The following is a 25714-nucleotide window of genomic DNA, read 5'->3' as shown; positions in this document are numbered from 1 at the left end:
TATCCACGTGGAGTTGTTGTGGGTGGTGAGTTCGCTGTTATCAGCTGTCTGCATGGCTTTCGATTCGCTGGTGTCCGCATGGTGGCTTTGTTTCCATCCGTTCCATTCTGCTCGTACCCCACGTGCTGTCCTCAAATAGGGACATGCTTAGCGGTGGATTATGGTACGGTGCAAGAACCGCTGCTAGAAAGCTTGGCAATTTCCATTACCCTCTCATTCTTTTCTTAGCTTTCTTTGCCGGTTGCTTTTTTTTTTCCTTTGTCTCTTCCTACTGAATTGCCTCCTACACCATGTCTTTCTTCATAGTTGAATCTAAGTGTTCTGGAAAGAGTGCAAGAATAGCTGCACGAAGGCTTTGCAATCTCATTACTGTGTCTCGTATGTTTCTTAGCCTGTGCAAAACCAAATCTTCAATTTTCCTGTGATCAGCAAAGTTTGGAATACCAACCTCGTCAGTTTTGTTTGCCATATACCCATCTTATATCCATCTCCTCCGCCAAGGGCAATTTTATTTTGTTAATTCGGTCGCGTTTTTATTTTTCATATACCTATCTTATATCTAATTCCCTCCACCAAGGCCAATTTGATTTTGTTGATTCAATCCCTTTCTCTGGATCCTGTGAGACTTAATGCCCACTAGTCTCGGTTTTGGGACTCTCTCCTAATCTTCGGTACTTTGAACTGGTCTTGTGTTAGATATAAGGTATAATTGGTCTTGTATTATTCTGCTATTGTTGATTGTCATGCATGTCTGTTCTCTAATCATTGAGGTTTATATAGAGGTTTATATAAATTAGAATCTGACTGGTATTTTATATGCTGTACTTCGGCTCCTTTCCTTTCAATTCTTATGGAGCCTGCGCATTGGAGTAAGCTTTGTTTGTGGTTCTGTGAATCAAAAGTTATGGTACTACTCTTATTGAAACCTTCTTACTTGTGTATAGCTGAGTTTCTTTAATGGGTCGTCCACGGAAATATGTAAGCTTGGAAGAAGCGACTAGAGAGAGGAATGCGAGGAGACGACAGCAGCGTGCTAGTGACAGTTCTAGAGAATACCGAGGTGTGTGCTATGGTTATAGATATACGTAGCACACGTGAGCTGTGCATAATACGAATACTATGTTATATTAATTCATGTATTAGTTATCTTGGAGTATTTAGCATATATCACTCTTTCCTGATAATGCTTCTGTTCTGCTGATTTGTCGAGGTTTCAGAAAATTACGATTGGTATGAGAAATGCTGGACTTTAGATGTATTGATAATGCTAATACAAAGATTAGTGAAATATTTATTCCTTAGATACTGCTGCTAGAACAAGACTTTCTGTACCTATCGAGCAACCTTCCAGCGGCCCTTCATATGTGGAATTGAGATATAAGAGTATGGTCAGTATCGATACTGAAGGAGTAAACAATAGAGATGGACATCATGTTTGATCGATCTGTTCGCATTCAAATGGTAGTTCTATCAGTCATGCAAGTAACAAAAGAACAAGACAAGATTGTGTAGAAACATCAGTTAGACGAATGCATGAATATGTAGAAGAAACGCACGTAGAATCAACAGCTTTGCCATCGACTTCTAACAGTAGTATTGCTGGTTATTCAAGAGATGCATGCTCAGGGCCTATCATTGCCGGCGGTAGTGTTTTGTCTACACCAACAAGCAAAAAGTGTAGATCAGTTCGACGAAGTGATGCAAGGCAGGAACAACGTAAGATGTTGGCAACGGATCCATTAAGCGTCGTCGCCACTGAGCCTGATATATTACCAAATATTCCGGATTGCCAACATTGTAAAGCAAAGAAATTTCAGTTTGAACCACCTGGATTTTGCTGTTCTTTTGGTGAAACCCAATTACTTCCTACTAAAATGCCAAGAGAATTGATGATGTTGTATCTTGAGGATTCTGAAGAAGCTATTGAATTCCGCAGATGTGTTAGAAGTTATAATAACATGTTTGCATTCATGTCTATTGGAGTGAACTGTGACAAATCATTAAATGAGTCTTATAATGGAATATACACCTTTAGAATTCAAGGTCAAATGTACCACTTTATAAATCAGTTAATCCCTAATGATGGCGAAAAGGCAAGGAATGTGCAGTTATATTTTTTTGATACTGATCATGAAACGGTAAATCGGTTATCCATCTCTAATAGATTTCAGCAGAGCCTAATTACTAAACTTGAAGGGATCTTGAAGATTAATCCTTATTCGACGTTTTTCCGAGGCTTACAAAATCTACCAAACATAGATAATTATAAAATAGTACTGCAATCTAGCCCTGCAATTGATCAAAAAGTATTCAATAAACCAACTGTATCTCAAGTTGGTGCTATTTGAACAGATAATTGTGATAATGAGCATGTGACGTCAAAACATATTCAGATTTATGGAAAAAATGGAAAAACTCAGATTATGAAGCATTACTTTAGTTGTTATGATCCCTTACAATACCCACTCATTTTTGCCAGTGCTGAACTAGGTTGGCATCAGAGTATAAAACGCATTGCTCGAACTCCAAATGTGCATGGGGCAGCTTCTTGTGAGGAAGAAGTTGAGCTAGCTCCCGGTGCTGGAACTACACCAGATCAATTAATGAATGCTGAGAATTCGGGTAATTAGCTCCATGCTATTGCATATCGGGAGACTGCTACAACAGTACATTGTAGATATGTATGTGAAAATCGAATTAACAAGGTTAGATTTCTATAGGCTGAATGGCAATCAGACACAGCTTCGAACGGAGTTATATCAAAGTCTTATAGATAGTCTCTCACAAGGAGAATCTTCATCTTCCAATATTGGAACACGGATAATTCTTCCAGGATCATTCATTGGAGGCTCTCGTGATATGAGGCGTCGCTACATGGATGCAATGTCGTTAGTCCAACGATATGGAAAACCAGACATTTTTTTAACAATAACTTGTAATCGAAATTGGCCTGAAATTAAAAATTTACTTCTTAAACTGATAAGGTTGAGAATCGCCTGGATTTAGTTTCCCATGTATTCAGAGCAAAATTAGAGCAATTAAAAAATGAACTTTTCAAGAAAAATATTTTTAGAAAAATAGCAGCGTATACCGTATGTTATTGAATTTGAAAAACGAGGTCTTCCTTATGCCCACTTCTTAATTATTCTAAAGCAGGGGAGTAAGATGTATTCTCCTAAAACTTATAATCGAATTGTTTGTGTCGAGTTACCTGATATCGATGAGCGCGAATATTTACATACTCTTGTTGTTAAACACATGATGCATGGTCCTTGTGGTACTATGAATCCCGCGTGTGCATGTTGGTTGCAAAGACTGATATCCCAAACAATTCTGTGTGTCAACGATACATACAACCAACTCATATCTGCTATACCATCGTCGAAATGACAAGAAGAAAGTTAAGGTACGTGGCCATTATCTGGATAATCGTTGGGTAGTGCCTTATTGTCCTTACCTCTTAGTAAAATTTAATTGTCATATTAATGTTGAAATATGCTCCACGATTCAAGCTGTCAAATATATATACAAGTATATATACAAAGGACATGATAGGGTTTTGTATCAATTGAGTGACATTGAGACAAATAACAATGTGGATGAAATAAAAAATTATGTTGCAGTGAGATGGGTATCCCCTCCCGAAGCAATGTGGCGAATTTTTGGTTTCGATTTGAATCAAATACATCCATCTGTCATGACCTTACAAGTACATTTGGAAAACAAACAGCCAGTACATTTCCAGAAAAAAGCTCACTTCATAGTGTTGTAAAAAATCAAGCTTTACAGAAAACCATGCTAACAGAATTCTTTTCCATGAACAAGTATGACAACTATGCAAAGAATTTGAATTGTGTGTACGCACAATTTCCTGAATACTTCAGATGGAATCAACAATCAAAAATTTGGGAACAACACAAGCAAAGGGAAGTCATTGGCCGTATTTTAGGTGCACATCCATCAGAAGGAGAAAGATATTATTTACGAATTTTGTTGATGCATGTGAGGAAGCCAACTTCATTTACAGATTTAAGAACTGTAAATGGACGTGTTTGTGTTTCATTCCATGAAGCTGCGGATATAATGGGACTATTACAAACAGATAATGCAGCCGAGCTGTGTTTATCCGAAGCAGTTGCCTACCAAATGCCCAATTCATTGCGCCAATTATTTGCTGCTATCTTAGTTTATTGCAGCCCAAAGAACCCTGCTCAACTATGGCTACAATTTTAAGACTTCCTATCTAAAGATATAAAACGAGATTCTTCAATCCCAACTCATCTTGTAGAAGTGAAAGTACTACAATGCATTGACAACTACTTACAATCAATGGGAAAGAGTTTAGCTGATTATCAGTTGAACACACCACTAATCCAACAATCCCAACAAGAAATGGTAACAAGAGATATAGAAACTGAAAGGAATATAATTGTAGATGAGAGTGACCTTCAAGCAATTGATCAACTGAACGATGATCAGAGAAATGCCTATGAACAGATTTTAAATGCTGTTACACGTAATACCTCAACATCATTTTTCGTGGATGGACCAGGAGGTACGGGGAAAACATTTCTATATCGAGCCCTTCTTGCAAAAATAAGATCGGTTGGTGGCATAGCACTTGCAACTGCAACTTCGGGTATTGCAGCTTCAATCTTGCCTGGAGGCCGTACTGCACACTCGCGATTTAAAATACCCCTGTATGATGATGATTCCAAGAGCTGCCATGTTGGAAAACAAACTACAATTGCACAGTTGATTAGAGATGCAAAGCTTATTATCTGGGATGAGGCAAGTATGGCAAAACGAAAATCAATCGAACGGTTTGATGAAATGATGAGAGATATCACTAGTCGCGACCTGTTATTTGGTGGTAAAACTGTGGTTTTCGAAGGAGATTTCCGCCAAACATTACCAGTTGTGACAAAAGGCAATAAGGAAGATATTATTAGTGCAAGCTTGGTCATGTCACCTATATGGCAACAACTAACAAAGCTAAGGCTAAAGGAAAATATGCGAGTTCGTTCGAATAAGAACTTCAGCAATTTTCTACTTCGAATTGGTGATGGTACAGAAATATCAAATTATATGAACGAAATTAAGATCCCAGCACCAATTAATCTACCTTTTGTACACGATACTTCATCAGTGGAAACTTTGGTAAATATGGTATTCCCAGATATGGAGACATTCAACAGTGATCTATCGTCAATTGTTAATAGAGCTATCTTGATGAGGCGGAATGATTTTGTGCATGAAATCAATGATATGCTAATCAACAAATTCCCAAGTCCACAAAAAACATATCTAAGTTTTGATGAAGCTCTTGATACATCGCACCAACTGGAGAACCAAGATTTTCTAAATACACTTACACCAAAAGGATTGCCTTCACATGAATTAAAATTGAAGAAGAACTGTCCTGTTATGTTAATCCAAAATATAAATCCAACTGAAGAGCTTTCAAATGGCACACGACTCATATGCAAAGAGTTCGAAAATAATGTCATTCAAGCAGATATTTCTTTTGCTGCATATACAGGTAAGTCAGTTTTCATACCTCGAATTTCTTTACAATGTTCAGATGATGAACTTTGCTCCGTCCTCTTTAAAAGAATTTAGTTCCCTTTAAGATTATGCTTCGCAATGACAATTAACAAAACACAAGGGCAAACATTAGATTATGTTGGCTTGTATCTAAAAGAACCTGTATTTTCACACGGCCAATTATATGTTGCATTATCATGAGGAAAAACAAAAAATAATGTGAAAGTACTTATTAGACGACTAACTTTTTTCTCTGCGCACACAAACTACACAAAAAATGTCGTATACAAAGAAATCTTGTCTATGATTGGTCTGCATTAAGTGTTACGCATTGCTTGTTGCTTTGAGAACAAAAAGTCTCCAAAATGTATAAAAAGGAGTTTTTCTTGATTAGTATTCATTTCTAGTTAAAATTGGCTTTTAAAATCTGTTTGTTGGGCACTGAGTACTTCTTGAATACTAGAGTCGCTTTGTGACTACATACCTTGTCATGGGAGACTGACAACTCATTCTCTACAAGCTGGTCAGCATAGAAACGTTACATTAAATCTTCTTCCTCATTTGATAACTATCACAATGTGTGTAGGGAATCTAGCAACTATGTAGACATAATGAAGTGGCATTGAAAAATATGCCCCTATTTTTAAGAGCGCAAATGTTGCTCAGTCAGAAATGAATATGCACAAAAAGGAGAAAACTTTGAACAGAATGAACAGTTTCCAACTGAAGAATGATTTTAGACTACAATAATGTTTGCATCCTCGTATTAAGTCATGTCTGTGATTTGTCTATCCTGAGACAATGTAACTGTTCTTTTACCAGTTGTCCAGTTTAAGCATGTAGTAACTATTAAAGTTAAGTATATATCTTGATGCTCGAAAAATAACGTGTTAACCTATATCATTCACTTCTTGTTCTTAAAAAAAAAACTTATCCTGACCAATATGTTATTTGCTATCCTTCTTACGGGATCTTCATTCAGAGTATAGAGTTTGTAGTGCCATTCTGCATGCGAGCAAATCTTCTGCGCTCAACAACAACTGCTACAGAAACTTTACAATCAGTTGGAAGTAGACAGAGAGGCCTCTTCTTCTACTGCCAGTGAAGCTTCATCTACGATATGATGCCTACAAGGAAAAAATGCTACTGTGCAAATGAGCAAAAGTTAGGCTGAAATCCCATACTAGAAAAGCTACATTTCACTAGGCCCCTAAATAGGAGAAAATGTGCCAGCTAGCTCTAATTACTAAACAGGCCATCTATTTCGACTTCAGTGAGAAAACTATCCAGTTCTCGTCTCTCGCTCTGATCTGGTGTCGTCGTAACAAATGGAGATACTTGAACCCCTAAGCCCCACCTTTTAAACACCGAACCCTGCCTTCTCTTCTTGTTGGATTTAGGCCCCTTTCGAATCCGTAAATCTAAGGAGCTTGAGCTCGATGCGTCTGAACCTCGAACCATCAACCACTGGATGACCCTGTGGGAGTCGAACCCACTACATAGGTTTCTTCCTTGTTTTACCGACTAAGGAGCTCAAACCCCAACTTCAAAAGGTATTTTCAAGGACCTTGCTTTTGCCTTGTTAATGGATGAGTAAGAAAGAGATTGATCTTGCTGGTGTCAGGTGCAGATAGAATTGAATTAAGCAGCTTGACGTGACATGAGCGTGAAGGGGTGGGCCTCTACCCCTAACGTTAATAGCAGGGATCTGCCTCGGACAACTAAGTGAGCCGGACAATGAGGCCGAATGAAAGTAAGCCGCGTTATCGCACGATAGGTTGACCTTCAGCATTAGGATTTTGTAGCTCCATTCTCAAGATATCTGGCCCCTGGCCTGGTCGACTGCTTGACGAACCGGCTTGATTCTGATCTGTGAAATGAACTCGTGAGCTTTCCACTTGAAAGAATGAAAATGATGAGGTTGAGGCTTTCGCCCCGTGCTTACCAGAGCATCAACACATAGACAACAAACTCGCAGCGGGAAAGATAGGGTAAAAGTCCATGTGATAGATTCTCATCCTCCGTATCACTTGCTTTTAGGGCGACTTTGGACGCAACACTTCTCAATTAACATCAATAAGGTTTTTATCCCCTGAAGGATCTCAAACTAGATTCAGCTGAGAATAAGGCTTGGAAAAAGTCAACTGCCTCCTACGAAATATCAACCTCTAAATCAGCCATACACCCGAGATTCCTCCCCCTTTATAAAGGGGAAGCAGAGGAGGCAGGGGAAGCACAACCATCGGCCCTAGCTATTTCTGGATCGGAAGGGAATAAGCCATAGAAGGGCGGAGGGCTTTCTAGCACCTGCCTTGATGCTCGGAATGTCTTAAAACAGACTAGAAACTCAAATCTCTCTGGCACTGACTTAAGAGAAGGACGTAGGTCGTACAATAAACTCAAGGCTCAAACTCAACCACTCTTTCCTGCGTGCCGGGAAGTTCCATTCCTTACCCTAGAGAGCTGTTGAAGCTTCTTAAGAGAAGTTGCGCCTTCTGGGGGATCCTAATAACTGGACAGTGAGATGTTGAGAAGTTGGGACGAAAAACTTTCGCTGGAAGAATCTTGTGAGCTAGATGTTTAGCCTTATCTTCAAACTTTAATCGGTCATGTGATTTCCCACGCAGCATTTGGTAATAATTGTGAAGGAGGAAGAAAAATTTTAGAACTTCAACAAAAACAGGTCGACCATATTGTGATAGCTGAAATGTTATTATATATCCCTGGAATGAGATATGTTACTGGTTTCAATCTTTTCCTCCCAGTGTTTAGAAAACATATTCCCCTGTTCTACAAGAATGTGAAGACAATTCCAATGCGAGAGACATCAACACATATCTGGAGCAAATCAGACTGTTAAATGATCATGTTAAACGGATAGCAATAGTTGGCTCTGCACACTTACAAAGCTTACATAGGCCTCCTTCACCACTTTCATGATGTACCAATTACCACTCTTGCAAAGGTAATCTTCTTCCACTCGTTCAGTCTCTGTCTTCATCACTATAACTAAAAGTTGCAGGAATTTCCACTTCTCTATGTACTTTTTTTCCTTGACACGCCCCCACCAATTCAACCACAAAATAAGCTATATTACAAGTGTTCACATCCCTATGAATTCTCCCACATTATGCAGGTATGAAAACGTAACTCTGACGACTATATTGAACCTTTGCTTTCAAAAGAGGATAATTGCAGAACTTGTATTCTTGTGAAAGACTTCGTCCAAACTACTACTTTGTAAATGGTCATAGATCAGAACTACTTCTGATCCTTCACAGCACCATCCTCGAAGTTGAACAAAATTCTTGTGCCTTAATCAGCCAACCATTGTTGCAAATTTAGTTAGAAAAGAATTTCCAGTACGGTCAATCCCTGCTCGATCAAACCTCTTGATAACCACCTGAGGGTACGAGAGACCTCTAGATTCTTTCCCCGTCCCAGGTTTTCTTTGTTCTTTGCATTCTCCAGCGGCTTCGTCTGGTCTCACGATTTCAATTAGTTTAATGCAACATTTTCCTAGATTTCATCTATGACCTTTCTTTTAGTCAAAATATAGACAAACAGTTTTATGATGTACTGATATTATGAGCAATCAATGCTTCATTTTTAGCTCTGAACTAGCAATATGACCGCTTTCTTCCCAGTAAGGAGATCAAAGTTGTCGGGTTCTTGCTTCCAAAATTATTGATCGCTTTTTTCATAAATTTACATGAACAGTGTAATTCCAGTGTGACTTAATCTTTTGTAAAGTTTAAACCCATACATATTGTAAACAACCTATATTCTTATATGGTAACACAGTAGTGAAAAACTATGGTTGCTTTTGTTTACACATCTGACATTTTTTTCATCCAACGTCTTTAAAGAATCAGTTGATCTTCATTCTACATTAAATGCATATATCTATATACATACACTGGTACATCTATACGTCCTATACAAGATGACTTTCTAATTATCAAATGCAATCATAATAACAATTATCATTATTTAACCTACTGCATAAATATCAAATTTCAAGGCGAAACATGAAAGAAAAGATCGTTCTATCTCTCACTTAGATTCAGACTTCGCAGAAAAGCAAGAGAGCTTGTCATCTGTTAAGCAAAAAAGTAGAAATATTGCAAAATCTGATCACCAAGACAGCATAGAAATATTTATTTTTACATTAGAGAAGGCCGGATCCTCAGTTTTTGTATTAAAAAATCTGATCACTCTGTCTCTTGATTCAGTTAACGAATCTAATCACTGCAACAACAAAGAAACTTTTATTTTTACGTTGCATGAGGTTAAATATTCACTCTTCCCTCGGATTCTTAGGTCTATCTAGTGGCACATTAAATTCCTAATATTTTCTTGCGCTGCATTTAATTTTATTTTTAATCACTCAAAACTATGTCCTAGCTTACGTATAAAAGAGACTAATGCAGCTAAATATAGTTCAGACAATCAAGTACAAAGTAACTTCTCTATAAAACTTTGCAAAAAGGTATTCAAAGATATCCATAAAAGGCTTTGCGCAATTCAGACACGAAAGCACGAATATGCTTGTTGACCTGGCATCCATTTTGCAACCAATCCCACGCCTATCAGAAGTTTATACAACCTCTGAGAAACAAGCAAAAACCAATGCTAACTTCAACAAAGAGAATACCAGAGTCTACTATCAATCACTCTCATTGCTTTCAGAAGCTTCTCTTCAACGCACTAAAGACATAATTCAACTACCATCGAAGAAAACAGGTATATGATATAAACGAATAATAGTTAGAAGCATTACAAAACTCTGCTTTAGTCATACCTATAATACATCAGACATCTCACTTGCTCATATTACCAACACCTGTACTGCTACTTGCATGACGCATATAATTGATAAGCTACGTGTAACCTTCTCTTCCCACAGCACACAATTCTATAATTCCATCATTATGTCATTTTTTTTTCTATGCGGTGCACTCATGCATGAAGTAACCTTGCTATTATGTCTATGTATATATCAATATATATATATATATATATATATATATATATATATATATATATATGCTTAACAGCATATTAGAAAACTACTATCCTATGTGAAGCCTCCCCCATATCCTTCAGTTCACGGCAGCCTTCTTTTTTACCTGTAAAGGTAAGTCTTTTATTCTTATTCCCTTATACTCTTACGTCTCCAACTTCCATTCTGTCAACTCTCATATAATTCCAATTTCCATCAATCTATCTTGCATCAGAAGCATATTTCAAGCTAATGCTTATATATAAAATATAAAAACATCTACCATAAACATTTGATTCCTCGTTATTTTCTTCACCTCACTGTCATTTATATGAAATTCTGCATAATATCTTCCAGACTTCAAAATAAGCAACTTACTGCAATCTGCTATTGACAAGCATTGCAAAAACACTTGCAATGACTACTGCCAGGTATCTTATGATTTTACAGTGCTTAAGTCTGTTATTTACTTGACCTATCTAGAAATCTACAAATTATAATATGCGATATTTTATCAGTTTTACTTTATATGAACCATGAAAATTTCAGATCAAACATAGAAACCAAGTGCGTTCTCATTCCCGACCGAACAGACGCGAACAGAAACTGGTTTGCAAAGCTTGTTATTATAGAAAAGAGCCCTATTCGTTATGGCAAAGACACTGGCACTCCATATCAGAAATATATCTTCGCAGATGCAGCAGTGAGTGCACATTCTCAAATTCTTACTACTACATACGATTTCCAGCAAGCATTTTTCTTGGCCCTACGAAATTATATTACAGTAAATCTAATTATTTTTTCTCATACAAGAAAAAAAACAGAATAACACAATTCAAGCTTCTGTGTATGATCGCGATATTGAAGATCTTGATCCAATCTTGCAATTGCATTCCACCTATTACATTGGAAATGCTTGGATAACAAAGATTGCCAGTCCATTCTTCATGGCTTCATCGGCCTATCAACTGGCAATATCAAAGAGAACCTTCATCCATGCTATTGCACCTGATAATACACTCTCTTGTGAACACTGCTACCAATTTGCACAATTTCGCGAGCTGCATGGCTTCATTGAAGATGACAATACAAGAATAAGCATGCCAACACAGCTCTCTTCACCTTACTTTCTAATTTTTACCTGTTAAACTTTATTGAACTGATGCAGCATATATGATTTTTCTTAGGTATCTTATGTGCCATCATCCATGCCTTACCTTCTCGCACTGTTCCCAGAGGCAACCGTTATGTTCCAATTCAGGAATTTGTTGTTCTTAATGAAGAGTAAGATGATGACTGTCATAGAAACATTTTTAACTAACACAAAAACTTTAAACTTTCTATAACTTCTTCATGCAACAGGGAAAAACCTTTATTATTCACCATGTGGGAAGAATTCCTCCCTTCTGAAGGTGCCCAATTAAAGAGCTTGATACCTCACCAGCCAATCATTATCATAGCAAGACCAAAGTTCAACACTCATCACAGTAAGACCTAGCTACTTTCAAATAGCACTACGATAAAACATTCTGTAGAAATTTCCGTGTTGCTAATAATTACACAATTTCTCAGCTATATCTATTGGGACTCTGGCAACTTCTATCATAATATTCAATCTAGAAATCCCCCAGGCTGCACTATTGAGGCAATGGTAAGATAAATATTCTCTACCTTTAACCTATTATTAGTACTATCCTAATATGCACTCTCTTACTAACAGGATTGCTGAAAATGCTACTTATATACGAAAGTTAATTCAAGAGAAACTCTATGACAAAGCTCATCAACAAGTCCATCCACCAATTGAATCGCAGCTATACTATTGACCCTACTGCTCAACAGGTCAATTTCCTAACCTCCATGTCTAAACTAAATTTAAAATTTACTTTTCCTAACTTTCATTACAAAAATATGCAAACAAAGCCCTTTTGGATCAAAGCAGAAATTCGTATCCGAAACACCAACTCGCGTTACTATTTCCTCAGTTGTCCCAATCCCACTTGTGTGAAGCCTATCGGTGCAGATATCGACACGGATTGCTGAAAATGCTACTTATATACGGAAGTTAATTCAAGAGAAACTCTATGACAAAGCTCATGAACAAGTCCATCCACCAATTGCATTGCAGCTACGAGAAATATATACTATTGACCCTACTGCTCAACAGGTCAATTTCCTAACCTCCATGTCTAAACTAAATTTAAAATTTACTTTTCCTAACTTTCATTACAAAAATATGCAAACAAAGCCCTTTTGGATCAAAGCAGAAATTCGTATCCGAAACACCAACTCGCGTTACTATTTCCTCAGTTGTCCCAATCCCACTTGTATGAAGCCTATCGGTGCAGATATCGACACGGATTTCACATGTTTCTTTTGCCGAATGACGTATCCGAGACCTCTCGCAAGGTATCAGCTATAAAACTTACACCTACATTCTTAACAAACAGTAATGAATCCTCCTTGTATATAAACTTCGGAGCTACGAACTAATCACATATTTATTACTAACAATTTCACCTATATCTACTTTGCAACTTTTAGATTGCGCTTTGAAACCCAGCTATGTGATGATACCGGTTTGCTAACAGCCACTATCGAAGATGACTATGCTGAATCAATTCTTCAGAGAGCATGAAGTCATACGCATGGAACAAGTAGAAGACTAGCTGGACATAGCCTGATAGGGTGTTAATTGTTAGTAATTTTATTGTTAATTTTCCTTTTTATCCTTGCCAAATATTGCTTTAATTTGCTTTAATTGTCAATATATATTTATATTTGGTATTTGGATATAATTTCAGAAATTGGAGCAGAAACCTCTTGAGAAGATTATTGTGAAACTTTGCACAATTTTGGTGCAAACCAACGTAGAAGAATGGAATTGCATTTGGGAATTCAATTTGGCTAGACAACATGTCAAAGTTGGTGGGGACCGCAAATAAGTTGTATTGTCTAAAGTGTGCTTTCTTTGCACATTTGTGGTTTTGCCTATGTTTTCAGAATCGGACCGGATAGCGACTCGGCCAAGGTCAGGGGTCAGGGGTCAATGGGTTCAACCGGGGGTCGATAGGGGTCGAACCGGATGACGTCATAAATAAAAATTATTTAAAAATTAAAATATTATATTTATAATATCTAATAATATATTGATATTAATAAAGGTATATTCATATATATTTGATGTTTCAAATATATTTAACAAGAAAATATAAAGAAATTAGAACAATTAAGTAGCAATTTATATTATTTAATAAATATTAACAAGTTTAGAATTAAAATTATGAGTTTAATTGAAAAATAACATCAAATTTTAGGAAAATATTTATAAAGTATCAAATATTTGAGGTATATCGATAAGTTTTAACAATTTAGAGGGTCAAAACATAATATTATAAAGTTTGAATTTTTTTTTAAAAAAAATTACTGTTGAACCGGAAAAACCGGTTTTTTCCGGTCAAACCCGGTTTTTGACCGGCTTTGACCGGGTTTTAAATTTCCGGTTTTTAAATAAGACTCGGACCGGTTACCTGGCCGGTTCCCGGTTCGACCGGCCGGTCCGGTCCGAGTTTCAAAACAGAGGGTTTTTGGTGAACGTGTGCACTTGGTCAAAAAGAAAACCGACAATTGCTTTTGTTTTGAGTGGAATGGAAATGATTGTGTAGAGAAATGATGACCTCTTTGAAGGACGTGGGGTGATGTCTCCATTTTGGCTGGTTTTTTATGTATGAAGAAATCGGACGAGCTTCAAGAGACATTAGACTAGTTTGAGTTTTCTCTCCAGAGAAGCTCCGTAGGAGGATAGAGGAGTTTTTAGTTTTCTCTCCGAGGGATGTTCCAGAGGAGAGAATAGGGAGTTGTTTTGGTTTGTTGAATTCTAGTGTGCAATTTTCTTATTCTCTTCCGAGAGCTTTGTTATTCACTCTCTCAATTATCGAAGAAAGATGATGTCTTTAAATTCAATTGAATTGTGTGAAGATTTTCTTATGAGGCGTGGCTAATTTTCTTCTCTAGTCAAGGATCAATGCGAAGACGCAGTCCCAATTATCTGTGAGATCTAATTAATTTTACGTGTTCCTTAATTTATTAATATTTGCATGTTTTCTATTTTAATTTCCATGGGATTATTTTGTTAATTGGATATCAAGGGCCCGATGTGCAATTTGACTTTTTAATCTCCTGTCAAATTAATCAATTAAATCCGTAATTGTTTAGTTGGTTAATATTAGTGACAACTAGTATTTTCACATACTAGGGGGACATGCAATCTGATTTAAATAACCCTCGTAGCGTGTTATTAATTTGGGTTAGGCTTTTCTAGTTTTTAATGCAATTAGGAAATTAATTCCTACGGTCGTACCTAGGAGTATTTCCTGGTTAGGGGTAATCAATGGTCGTACCTTGGTTATCAATAAATTAAGGAAAAGCTGGTCGTTAGAGCTTATCGGCGACTATAACTAGCCTGTTAATAAAATTAGGTGAACTTTCTTTGCATCAATGATCGGATGAATGGACTGTGTCTACGTAGTTGTATCCTTGACTAGAATTTATTTATTATTTATTTAATTGCCATTTACATTCGTATTAATTATTTATTTATTTTTGGTTAAATTGTTTGATTATTTTTAGTTAAATTGTTTAATTATTTATTTTTAGTTTTATCTGATAAAAATCCCCCGTGTCTCGAATTTAAAAAGAATCGAATTTTTCCCAGTCCCTGTGGATTCGACCCTGCTTACTACTATACACAGAAAATTTATTTTTCTTAAGCAGGTATTTATTATTGCACAGGCACGACACCTGTCATAGCCACCATCAATAACAGGCTACAAAACACTCACTACTATATCCAAGTTAGAAATACAACAAGGTCAGTCCAGTTCATACACAACCCTCGCCACAATATTGTAGCATGCCTCCCAATATTACCGCAACAATGCATTGCCAATCCGACCCATCTTTCTAATACTGAATCCGAGGCATCGGGATCTATAGCTATCTCGGCTTCAACTACTGATAACTACACCTCAACTTCACAACTAACAGTCACATCTGCAAGTGAAAGTACCAGTGAAGAAGAGAAAGGTCGGCTTCAGTCAAAACACCTCCTTGATCCAAGCTCGGAGATGACACCAAAGCGTCATAAGCCATGAATAACCTGTCTTGCTATCAAGAAAATAAATACTAATGTGATACCTTTTGTTTAGGTGGACCACATAATGTACAAAGATCAAGACTTTTGTTCAGATCCTGCGACTCAGACTACCACTGAAGAAGAAAATGTCCAGCTCCAGTCAAAGCGCCTCCCTTATCCAAGCTCGGAAGTTACGACGAAGCGTCGCAAAGTAGAAAAAATTTGCGCTGCCACCAAAAATACCAATACCAATGTAGTAACTTTTGTCTAAGTAAACTACCTTATGTACATAAATTAGGACTTTTGCTTAAAGAGCACAACTTTCGTACCTGATCAATGTAACAAACATCTCTGAGTAAATATGAAATGCACAGTAATGCTAAAGATAAATAGAATACAAGCCAGTATTATCTAATTTTTACACACACTTACTGCTCCTAACAGACTAAACCAAAAAAGCTATGAACACCAACAAGATAAATACGACAAAACAGCCATGACTCAACTTAGAATTATTTTACAACTCATTCCATTAAACTACGCCTAACTCCTTCAAGCAACCAAACTACACCAACTCAAAGCATTTTTACCAATAATTGCATAGCTATAATTCCAACAACAGCATTGGACCGGCAAAACATCTCGTACAATTTAACTACCCCCATCTCCTGGCATGGCTTCGTACCACTCGTGTAATTCACGAGCTCGTGAAATATCGACATTATACATAACAATGGTATGTTCCTGTGTAGCAAGTGACACCCCTGAAAACAAAGAAACAATTTAAAAAAAAATTATTCAACCCTAATCAAAAGCATGGAAAAAAAATAAAATAAACAATTCACCATAAAAACGACTAACTTTAGGCCTACAGATTAAAACAACTGGATGTTCATTCGCAATCTGAACAAGATGCATCCCTTCTGACTCGAGAAAATCCTCCCACATGGCAAATATCATTGGTCTCATCCTAAAAACAATAAAAATAATTATTACATGAACATAAAAAATGTTCCTAATACAAAAAAAAACTTACTAAAAAATGTTCTATAAATAAAACATACTCCTCATTTAGTATAATAAACTCTTGAACCCGTATATATCTTCCTCCGATAATAAATATTTGCAAGGGTAAGACTTCAAATCACAATAGCAAGAATTGCTACAACAAAAACGTAAATAGTTACAGAGCCATAATTGTTAAATGAAACATATATATATACATATACTCAATCAAACTCAAATAAATACCTAAGCTCGAATCTCCGAAATATCTCAAGGAACCCAGATTCGCAAACGGAGTAAAATTATATATATTATCAATTGGCAATCTCAGTGATGGATCAACCAACTGAATAAAGCTATATTGTGTAATCACTAACTCGAAGGCAACTGTTCCAAGAACTACTCAATTATTCGTTAATCTACGAACTGTCGTACTTCCTATATAATACGTAGAATATAATTGTAACACCTCATCTGACACCTGAACATCATTTAAATAGACAATCCCTTGAACCCGAATAACCCATGCATGGATATTATCATTTAATTGACTAATAGACACACGATTCATCTCCATAATAATACAAAAAAAAAAAAAAAATTACAAGCTTACGAACCACTACTCCAAAACTCCACGTTTTTATAGAACAAAACCTCCACTCTGATACACAAAAAAACACACAACATAATAGTTGTCGCACGACTACAACCCAAACTGCCAAGTGTCAACTTCAATGCAAATATATGGCACCCATGCATGCACAAACAACACCAATCCTGCCACCACACTCAGAAACCTGACACAGTTCGTCACATTTTGACAACGCAAATCTTTAACACCGAACTACCTGCTATCAATTAAATTAAATTAACACAAGTTGGGCGCGAGGCTTAAAAAACTAGTCAAATATAAATGACACTGCCCCACACGTCGCAATTTAGAAAATAACAACAAAATAAAACCAAATAAAATAAAATAAAGCCAACTCACCATACAAAATTTTGCTAGAACCTTAAATACGAAGAAGTGCAAAGTAGAAATTGTGGCAACTCCTCCGGAACAAGAGTGATACAGGTTTAAGAGGTATGGAGTCTCCGACAGTCCAATATGTGTCTCAATGTTTTATCAAACCAAAATACACTCCGGAAGAGTCAAAACAACCATTTTACTCGTCACCATGGGACGTAATGTTGGTCATTGCAAACTATATGCAGAGGGGCTTCGTTTTTGCAAAGCCTCCAGGATTTGACACCGATGATGAGAACCAACTTCAAGAACTTGTGCAGAAACTCAAGGAATCACTTTCTCTCACCCTTGTTCATTTCTATCCATTAGCAGGTCGTCTGGTAACGCAGAAAAAAAGATGAGAATCCTTCTGAATTGGCAATTTATATCGATTGCAATAAAAGCCCTGGGGGTCGATTTATTCTCGCATCATTGGACTTGACCATGGATGATGTACTTTCAACGACGTACGTTCCCCGAATTTTGAGATCATTGTTTGATCATGAGAGGTCAATCAACTATGATGGTCACACCGAGTCTTTGCTGACCATTCAAGTCACCGAGTTGATAGATGGATCTTCATTGGATGCTCCATGAACCATATGGTATCTCTCTGGCATTTCTAGCTTGACCTCATGGTCAGAGATATTCAAAGCGGAGGGAAAGACTAGTGTAATCTCAAGGCTCCCAGTACATGATCGACTGTTTCCCCGGGGACGACATAATCCGTTTCTCAGACTTCCATTGATTTATGACCATGATGATCAAGTCATCATCAATAGAGATGAAGCAGATATATTGCCAGCTGATATGATTAGGGAAAAAATATTTCATTTCTCATCTGAGACAGTGAGAAAGCTGAAAGCAAAAGTAAATGCTGAGCGGAATGCTACTGAGATTTCTTCCTTGCAGACAGTGTCCGCTCATCTTTGGAGATGCATAACAAGGGCTCGGAACTTCCCATCAGATCGAAAAACAAGCTTCGTTATGGTTGCAAATGCAAGATCAAAGTCAGTTCCACCAGTGCCTGAGGACTACTTCGGTAACTATCTGCGAGCAGCGATAGCAACAGCTGGCTGTGGTGAATTACTGGAACACGGCCTAGGATGGGCAGCATGGCTATTGCACCAGGAAGTGATCAATCAGATAGGTTACATAATATCACAAGAGCAGATGGAATCATGGCTGCAATCGGCAATCCTATCTGGTAGTGATGCTCCCGATCCCAGTAGATTACTCTTGGCAGGCTCTCCACGATTTAACGTGTACGGAATTGATTTTGGACTTGGGATTCCATTAGCAGTTCGAACCGGTCGTGCAGACAAATTCGATGGGAAAATGGTTGTGAGTCCAGGAGTTGAAGGAGGTGGAAGCATGGACTTTGAGATTTGCCTTCTACCACATATAATGACTTCTCTTGAATCAGACAAGGAGTTCATGGAGACAGTCTCTTAGCTTGTGAAGGCCAAGTTCGGAGTTACAGCTCCATATAACAGGATCAAGGTGGCTGCTTTAGCCTCTAGTGCCCATGAAATTGATTCCCTATGGCTTTTATGATATTGTTCTTCGTTTTTTCTTTCGGTTAGCCTTGATTGCTTTTACTTTGGTTGATTGAATAAATCACATGCTTTTTATGACAATCCATAGCAGCTGGTTTGATGATACTCTAAATCACTTGCCATAGGCCAATTTTCCCCCACCGGGTGGAAATCCTAATGCTGATTTGCAGAGGGATTAAGTACTGTCCCTGCCCCCTTTTTGTCATTTTACTTGGTATTTCACTTCTCCCTTTGGACAACATATATACAAGCATGATTTTACAAAGAAAGCTATCCCTCCAGGGAATAAGGTAATTATAGTGCGAATTCATGTGAACAAGAACAATGTTAAGATTCAATTTGAAGACTTCCAACCAAATCAATTTTCTTTATACATAAAAGTTGAATAGATCATAAAAGTTTAGCAGCGCATAAGTTAACAACTTCAGGAGTGCGTTGTCCCTTTACACTTAAAAGAAAGACCAAATACAATAAACTAGTGAGTTTTTCATGTGTAACGAAGATTGAGAAACATTGACTGGAGATCGAATGCTAGCAGCTTCAGGGTTTAAGAGTTATTGCAAGCTATACAAGAAAAGAATTTGGAAACAAAAGAAGGAGATTTTGCTTGTTTCTCTGGTGGATCTGCTGGTAAAGAACAAATAGTAGATTCATCTGCTCCATTTTCCCTCAATCTCTCACATTCATCTAAGAATTTCTTGAAGGAATTATGAACATAATCCGCGGCTGTAGCGACAGTCATGTCTTCCACTAGTTTGTGCGGATAAGTGTCCTTTATGTGGTCTCCCCCTAAAACTGCTGACATCTGAACCAATTCTTTCTGGAAGTCCGTTAATTTAGCATCTTCTTTTGCTTCAGTCTCTCTTAATCTGACTGGTTCCGGCAAAGTTACTGCAGTACGCCATACGTATAACAACCGAAACTGAATCAGAACAAAGCTATATCTGGTTGAAGCATGGTGCATGAGAAAAGAGGTAGACGTGTAATCTTGTAAAATTAACTAGTTTACATGCAATGTAAAGGAATAGAAAGAACTGATACCTGGACAATCAGTTCTTGGAGTCTCTCTGCTGATCACAGACTCAAAAGTGCCAGCCCATGCGTCGCGCTTGGTAAGAAACTCTTTCAAGTTGAAGATTTTCTTAACAGTTGCCGGTATTGAGGAATGTTCGAACTCAGATGTAGGATATGGTCCTGAAGGCCCATGTAACACTGCAAAATGAAATCAATCAACCGATGGGTGAGTTCAAGTACCCATGAACAAGAAATAGCTACTATCATTAGTCCCTCATTATTTTGCCTGGTTGAGTGATCATATCTCTGTTTACTACTGCTACTCGAGATCAAGATTCAAACTCTTAACTTTCTTTCCTCCCCTAAGGTACCAAAAACGCACAGTTATAATCTTAAAGGTACATTCAAGAACAGTCAATCCAGGTGTATTACCCGTTCCTTTCTCAATCCAAGGGGATACCATAATGGAAGGAACCCGAACACCTAAGCGATCAAACTGAAATTTGTAAGGCTCAGGACCAACGATGTCATCTGGGCTTGGAACACCAGTGACCGGTGTTGGCACATGATCAAAGAAACCACCATGCTCATCATATATGATTATGAACAACATTTCATTCCACTGGGGACTTGATCTCAATGCTTCATAGACTTCTTTGACAAATTTTTGGCCCTCAAAGACATCATGAGAAGGATGATCATCATTCCCTGGCAATATCTTCAAGTCAAAATACCTTTGTTCAACTACTACATAGTTTGGTAGCTTTCCCTCTTTGCAATGCCTTTTAAAAGTGAGATCAAAGGGATGAAAGTTCTTTATGTACTTCAATTTTCGAAGATTCCTGCATTCAATAACACTGCTCTTTCAAGGCACATTGCAATGAAATAAACATTATCTAGCACGTATGAACCCAAAGCTACCTAGTCTTACATAGTCAACAGTCAAGAAAACTCAATATATCGGGGATCTAAACATAGGATGACAAAAAAGTGAACAATAAAACAACATTAGCAGTGCCAGCAGCTGTAATCATAACAAGCGTAACTTGTTTAAGGAGATAAATCCAGAAAAATTAACTTATCAAAACTCAAAAGGGCGAATACCATTTTTAGCTCAAACCTTGTTTCTTTTTCTAATTTGACAACATCCAGATTGTTCTGATAATTGCTACTGATGTATTTGACTAGCATTAATTGGCAATCTCATAATAAAATTATTACTCCAGTCAACTGGTTATCTCCAGAGTTGATCTAGGACCGCTTTTCGATCAATTTTAAAAACGAATGAATTACCTCCTTCTTCTTCTTCTTCTTCTTTTTTTTTTTTTTTTGAGGAAAATGATTAATATACTTCGATTAAGAATGTCCCAGATGAAGATGGGTTCTTGCAAGAAACTGTTTCATATTTAATTTTGTCTAATTATTGATTAAGAAAAACACAATCTTACTGTACCATAGATGGTACTTAATGTTGGTTATTACCAAAGAAAAAGACTGTGGTGGATTGATGTCATTGAACCAACAATTACTATACTCTGCACTCCTTGCCTTGTAATGCAACTTCTCAAACGAAATGTCTAATTTAACCTATTGAATGTATAATAGGTGGTATAGTTCTGACTATTGGCCATTGACTTACTTGTTAAACAAGATCTCATGACAACTTTACTTTATCACGAGAAAAGATCACAAATTGGGTTCAGTTTTCATACTAAGCAGGATGGATGGTGAATTCACATGTCAACACTGAGAAGAAAAAAATTAGTTTACATGAAAATGGCACAGTGAACCGTTAGTAAGAGAAGACCTGAGGAAAGCATTTGACTTTTAATTCTTTTCCTTAAATTACATTCCAATGGATGACTTTGGACAACAATCACTACTAGAACCTCATTAGTGTATTCCTTGACGCTATCAAATGCAATTTCACGATTTGTATAATCAGCAAAACGTAGAACCGAGACCTTTGTGACCAAAAAAAGAGGATGATGAAGTCATTGTAATTGCCAATTCAGTCGTAAACTAAAAATATACTGTAACACTTGAAGTAATCGACTGTACAAAACAAAAGAACAGAAAATGAGGGCATAAAAGTTCTCACTCGTCCTTCAATTCGTAACTATTTAATCCAAATAGAAGCTGGCTTTGTACCGTTAAATTAAAGATCATGCATTTTTAAATTCGTGTAATTAATAGGAGGACAGTGGATCCATCAAGAACAAAGAATCATTATAGTAATCAACCATGTGGTACTCTACTCAATTTTAAGTAGCTGGGCATCCAGCTGTAATTTGTACCTTACATAGTAATTACCACCTCTATTTCTTTAATTAAGAGATTTTTTCGAGGATGATTATTTGATTCCAAAACTAATTGAGAATCTCCAAAGTGGAGATCTCACACGTAAAAATTCGTGTATTTTGAAAATTAGCAATTGTAATGTTTACTCTAAAATTACATGAGTATTCTCCACACCCTTAGTTGTAGAACTACTATATATCCTCGCCAACCATTCAAACAAATTTCCAAAAATATATATTTTCATACAGAAATCATACTTGCTAGTTCCATTTTCGTATGTCAATAACATGGTAGAAGGACATAGGGAAAAAAATAGAGCGAAAAAGAAAAAAAGAAGAAAAAGAACACCTGTAGAAGAGTGTTGATGGAGGGTACTGATAGTATATTCCAAAGCTATGCCCGGCCTCATCCAATGATTCAAATATGGTTTTCTGAGGAAGCCCTTCAACCAATATCTTTGTATCATTACTGGTAAGACCATGAGACGTGGCTGAGTGCACAAACAACCGATTAGGCTGCGTGGAAGCCGGAACAGCTGCAAACCACCGATCACAAACAGCAAACTCCGACACCAACTCTTTATAAACCGGAACAGCTTCCGGTCTGAATCCATTCATCACTGTTTCAGACATGCCTTTTTCATTTCTCTCTGCATTTTGAGCAAATCCTTGCATGCTTGGCTCTAGTTTCTTGGACGCAACGTCTTGGCTCCATGGCACCCCAAAAATTTGCTCAAAAATGTCTTGGATTGAATGGCCGGGGTCTGGATCAACATATACTGATTTGTCACCGAAGAGAAGGAGGTTATTGGATGTTTGCGCGGTGGAGAGAGGGTTGGACTCAGTTCCGGTGGCACCATTGATTTCTGGATTAAGGGTTCTCATCCAACCTAGCATGTGATCAAATGAACGATTTTCTTGGACTAGTACTACAACTGTTTTGATGGGGTATGGATTTGGAGGTTCTGAACCCATTCTTGATGGTGTTCTTTCTCTGTTCCTATATTATGCTTTGATATTAGTTTTGGAAAGGGAGGGTAGGAAGGGAGTTCGAGTGTACAAGAAAGGAGGGATTCTTTGAGGTTCCAAAATGAAACTACCGAGTACCAACTAGCTAGTTCTTAGGCCAATTGGTTTTAAGTTGAATTTTAAATCTTTATACAGCTGTTTCTCAGGATTTTGTTAGGGATAGTGAGGCGTATCGAAACTTAAATGATAAGCAAACGAGGAGCTGAAGATATGAACTAGATTTTAAACTTTAAAAAATCTTTCTTACCTTGTGTGCTTTGGTTTTTTGTTTTTTTCCCTACTATAGAAGCAGATGGAAAAATCAAATCAGGCAGGAATAGATCAATTCATGTATTATTTGTTTTGTAGGGTAACTTGTATAGATCGTCATAGCGTAAAAAAAGTCCCCATATATACCAGAAATTTTCAGCTCATTTACCTGTATTTCCTTTTAATAAAAAAGGAATTTGTAACATATATGTAGCATAAAATTAGAGAATATTTTTTGTGTAGAAGAAAGTACTTAAGTAAACATAATCATGTATACTAGTTGCTTTAAGTAATTGTGTAGCATTTGCATTATTATTTGCACCTTCTAAAACATATAAACATATTATAAAGGATTCAAATCCTTTGCATATTATATCATGATTCAAAATTGAATGGTTAGAATTGGAATTTGTCGGTGCAAATTTCAATGAGTGACAAAAATTGTTGTATTTTTTTTTTATATATTATTGTCTTAGTGTTTATATTGATTAGTTTAGTTTCCACATTTATTATATAAGGTGTCTATCTCCCATATATGTGTATATTGATTAGTTTAGTATTTGTATTTATTGCATTATACGGTGTCTACCCACCATATATATTGTCAAGATATAAACATTTTGTACACAAAAAAAAAAAGAAGAAATTTATTGGAATCACACCACCTTTCTATTTTATGCACTAAGAGGGATGAAAATTTAGAAGTGGATAAGTGAGCTAAAACCAGTACACGTAGCACTTGGATGGTTTCTTGCAAGCTTGATCATACTACGCCATCCTGATTTCAAAAGGAAATGAAGAGAAACGATGACTTTCAAAGTTGACAAATTTGCATTTTTTTGCTTTTGAGTGAAATAGGGCTGTGATTCATTCATCGTCATCTATCGTACAATTCTTACCAATCTTAGTTGAGTTTGCAAGTGCACAAGGCTTGAATATCCTCACCCTCAAGTTGCCCAATTATATTTCAACAACCACCCAAAAAAAAAATTTAATGTAATCAATGTCCAAGTCAATTCAAGTTTTTAGAAAACAAAAATAGGGATAATATCATAACCTCCCCTAAGGTTTCTCTTAATATCACTTAGTATTTCTAAGATTTTAAAAATATCACTTACCTTCCTTACTTTTGTTATTTGTGTTTAAAAAAAAATCATAAACTACAACTTTACTCATTTTACTAAATAAAAAATACTCATAAGCTACCTTGTTTACTCTAAGAAAAATCACCACCTAAAAACCAATCTTCACTAGTACCACCACATCACAAAACTATAATCTCTAACAATATAAATTGGGAAAATAAAAAAATATTTTTAAGGAAATAAATTAGCACCAATTTGACTCTATATGCTCAAAATCGTTTTTTTATGAATCTTATATTTTTTCTTCAACTTCTTCTTAACCAGTGACCCAAATATTTTAGTTGTACTAATCATTATAAAAATCAATTCAAAATAAACAAAGAAATCATATCCTACTTTATCACAATCATAAAAAGTAAAAGATAAACAAAATTTAATTTACTATAATATACAAATACAAAATCTCATAGTAATCCAAAAAAATGAGTAAGAGAAAATGTTGGAGAAAAGGGATAGAGAAGAAAGTGACTTTTGTTTCTTTTTTTATTTTTATTTTATGTGCTTCATTTATTTGATATATGAGTTATGTATCAAGTGAAGGTTAATATAGTCTTTTTGCAATTAATAAGGGAGGTAAGTGATATTTTAGAAACTTCAGAGATGTTAAGTAATATTAGGAGAAATTTCAAGGGAGATTTCTGATATTATCCCAAAATAATATCCAAACGAACAATTACCAATAGTGTTAACATCATGAATGCTTAATTTTTTGGCAAAAGGA

The 25714-nt window shown here is 36.5% G+C and overlaps 3 protein-coding genes and 4 long non-coding RNA genes across 8 annotated transcripts; 4 read left to right on the top strand and 3 right to left on the bottom strand.

Moving 5' to 3' along the window:
• Positions 1-78: 78 nt before the first annotated feature.
• LOC140035252 (uncharacterized) lies at positions 79-1977 on the top strand. Its single transcript, XR_011839242.1, has 2 exons — positions 79-703; positions 945-1977. It is a non-coding gene; the product is annotated as an uncharacterized lncRNA (long non-coding RNA).
• A 2415-nt stretch (positions 1978-4392) lies between these two features.
• Positions 4393-6281, top strand: LOC140035564 (uncharacterized). Its single transcript, XM_072076837.1, has 2 exons — positions 4393-5542; positions 6214-6281. The coding sequence occupies exons 1-2, from the start codon at positions 4393-4395 to the stop codon at positions 6279-6281; spliced, it is 1218 nt and encodes a 405-aa protein (XP_071932938.1).
• A 4350-nt stretch (positions 6282-10631) lies between these two features.
• LOC140035881 (uncharacterized) lies at positions 10632-13673 on the top strand. 2 transcript variants are annotated; one of them, XR_011839787.1, is made up of 11 exons: positions 10632-10687; positions 10910-10983; positions 11102-11255; positions 11366-11836; positions 11915-12039; positions 12125-12203; positions 12273-12394; positions 12538-12719; positions 12863-12961; positions 13097-13249; positions 13357-13673. It is a non-coding gene; the product is annotated as an uncharacterized lncRNA (long non-coding RNA). The 2 variants fall into 2 exon arrangements; XR_011839786.1 differs by lacking the exon at positions 10632-10687 and having other exon boundaries at positions 10724-10983.
• Positions 13674-15371: 1698 nt separating this feature from the next.
• LOC140035251 (uncharacterized) lies at positions 15372-15887 on the bottom strand. Its single transcript, XR_011839241.1, has 2 exons — positions 15749-15887; positions 15372-15604 (listed from the first exon to the last, which is right to left on the bottom strand). It is a non-coding gene; the product is annotated as an uncharacterized lncRNA (long non-coding RNA).
• A 138-nt stretch (positions 15888-16025) lies between these two features.
• On the bottom strand, positions 16026-17302 carry LOC113722900 (uncharacterized). Its single transcript, XR_003456848.2, has 4 exons — positions 16938-17302; positions 16751-16848; positions 16548-16656; positions 16026-16450 (listed from the first exon to the last, which is right to left on the bottom strand). It is a non-coding gene; the product is annotated as an uncharacterized lncRNA (long non-coding RNA).
• A 382-nt stretch (positions 17303-17684) lies between these two features.
• On the top strand, positions 17685-19282 carry LOC113724131 (uncharacterized acetyltransferase At3g50280). Its single transcript, XM_072076836.1, has 2 exons — positions 17685-18056; positions 18295-19282. Exons 1-2 carry the CDS (start codon positions 17778-17780, stop codon positions 19150-19152), a joined length of 1137 nt encoding a protein of 378 aa, XP_071932937.1. The 5' UTR covers positions 17685-17777; the 3' UTR covers positions 19153-19282.
• A 312-nt stretch (positions 19283-19594) lies between these two features.
• Positions 19595-23681, bottom strand: LOC113723240 (non-specific phospholipase C4-like). The gene is made up of 4 exons (XM_027246415.2): positions 22920-23681; positions 20703-21112; positions 20298-20468; positions 19595-20147 (listed from the first exon to the last, which is right to left on the bottom strand). The coding sequence occupies exons 1-4, from the start codon at positions 23543-23545 to the stop codon at positions 19804-19806; spliced, it is 1551 nt and encodes a 516-aa protein (XP_027102216.1). The 5' UTR covers positions 23546-23681; the 3' UTR covers positions 19595-19803.
• Positions 23682-25714: the final 2033 nt, after the last annotated feature.

This window comes from Coffea arabica, chromosome 2c (genome assembly GCF_036785885.1).
Source record: "Coffea arabica cultivar ET-39 chromosome 2c, Coffea Arabica ET-39 HiFi, whole genome shotgun sequence".
Lineage (NCBI taxonomy): Eukaryota > Viridiplantae > Streptophyta > Magnoliopsida > Gentianales > Rubiaceae > Coffea > Coffea arabica.
The sequence above is the reverse complement of the archived record's forward strand: the minus strand, read 5'-3'. Positions and strand labels throughout refer to the sequence as shown.

Coding starts and splice junctions, on each gene's coding strand:
- LOC140035564 (XM_072076837.1), top strand. CDS start 4,393: ATGGTAACAAGAGATATAGAAACTGAAAGGAATATAATTGTAGATGAG. Junction 5,543..6,213: donor TTCTTTTGCTGCATATACAG/GTAAGTCAGTTT, acceptor AATGTTGCTCAG/TCAGAAATGAATATGCACAA.
- LOC113724131 (XM_072076836.1), top strand. CDS start 17,778: ATGGAGTCTCCGACAGTCCAATATGTGTCTCAATGTTTTATCAAACCA. Junction 18,057..18,294: donor TGGTAACGCAGAAAAAAAGA/TGAGAATCCTTC, acceptor GATGCTCCATGA/ACCATATGGTATCTCTCTGG.
- LOC113723240 (XM_027246415.2), bottom strand. CDS start 23,545: ATGGGTTCAGAACCTCCAAATCCATACCCCATCAAAACAGTTGTAGTA. Junction 21,113..22,919: donor CCATCAACACTCTTCTACAG/GTGTTCTTTTTC, acceptor TATTGAATGCAG/GAATCTTCGAAAATTGAAGT. Junction 20,469..20,702: donor TTGGATTGAGAAAGGAACGG/GTAATACACCTG, acceptor TTCATTTTGCAG/TGTTACATGGGCCTTCAGGA.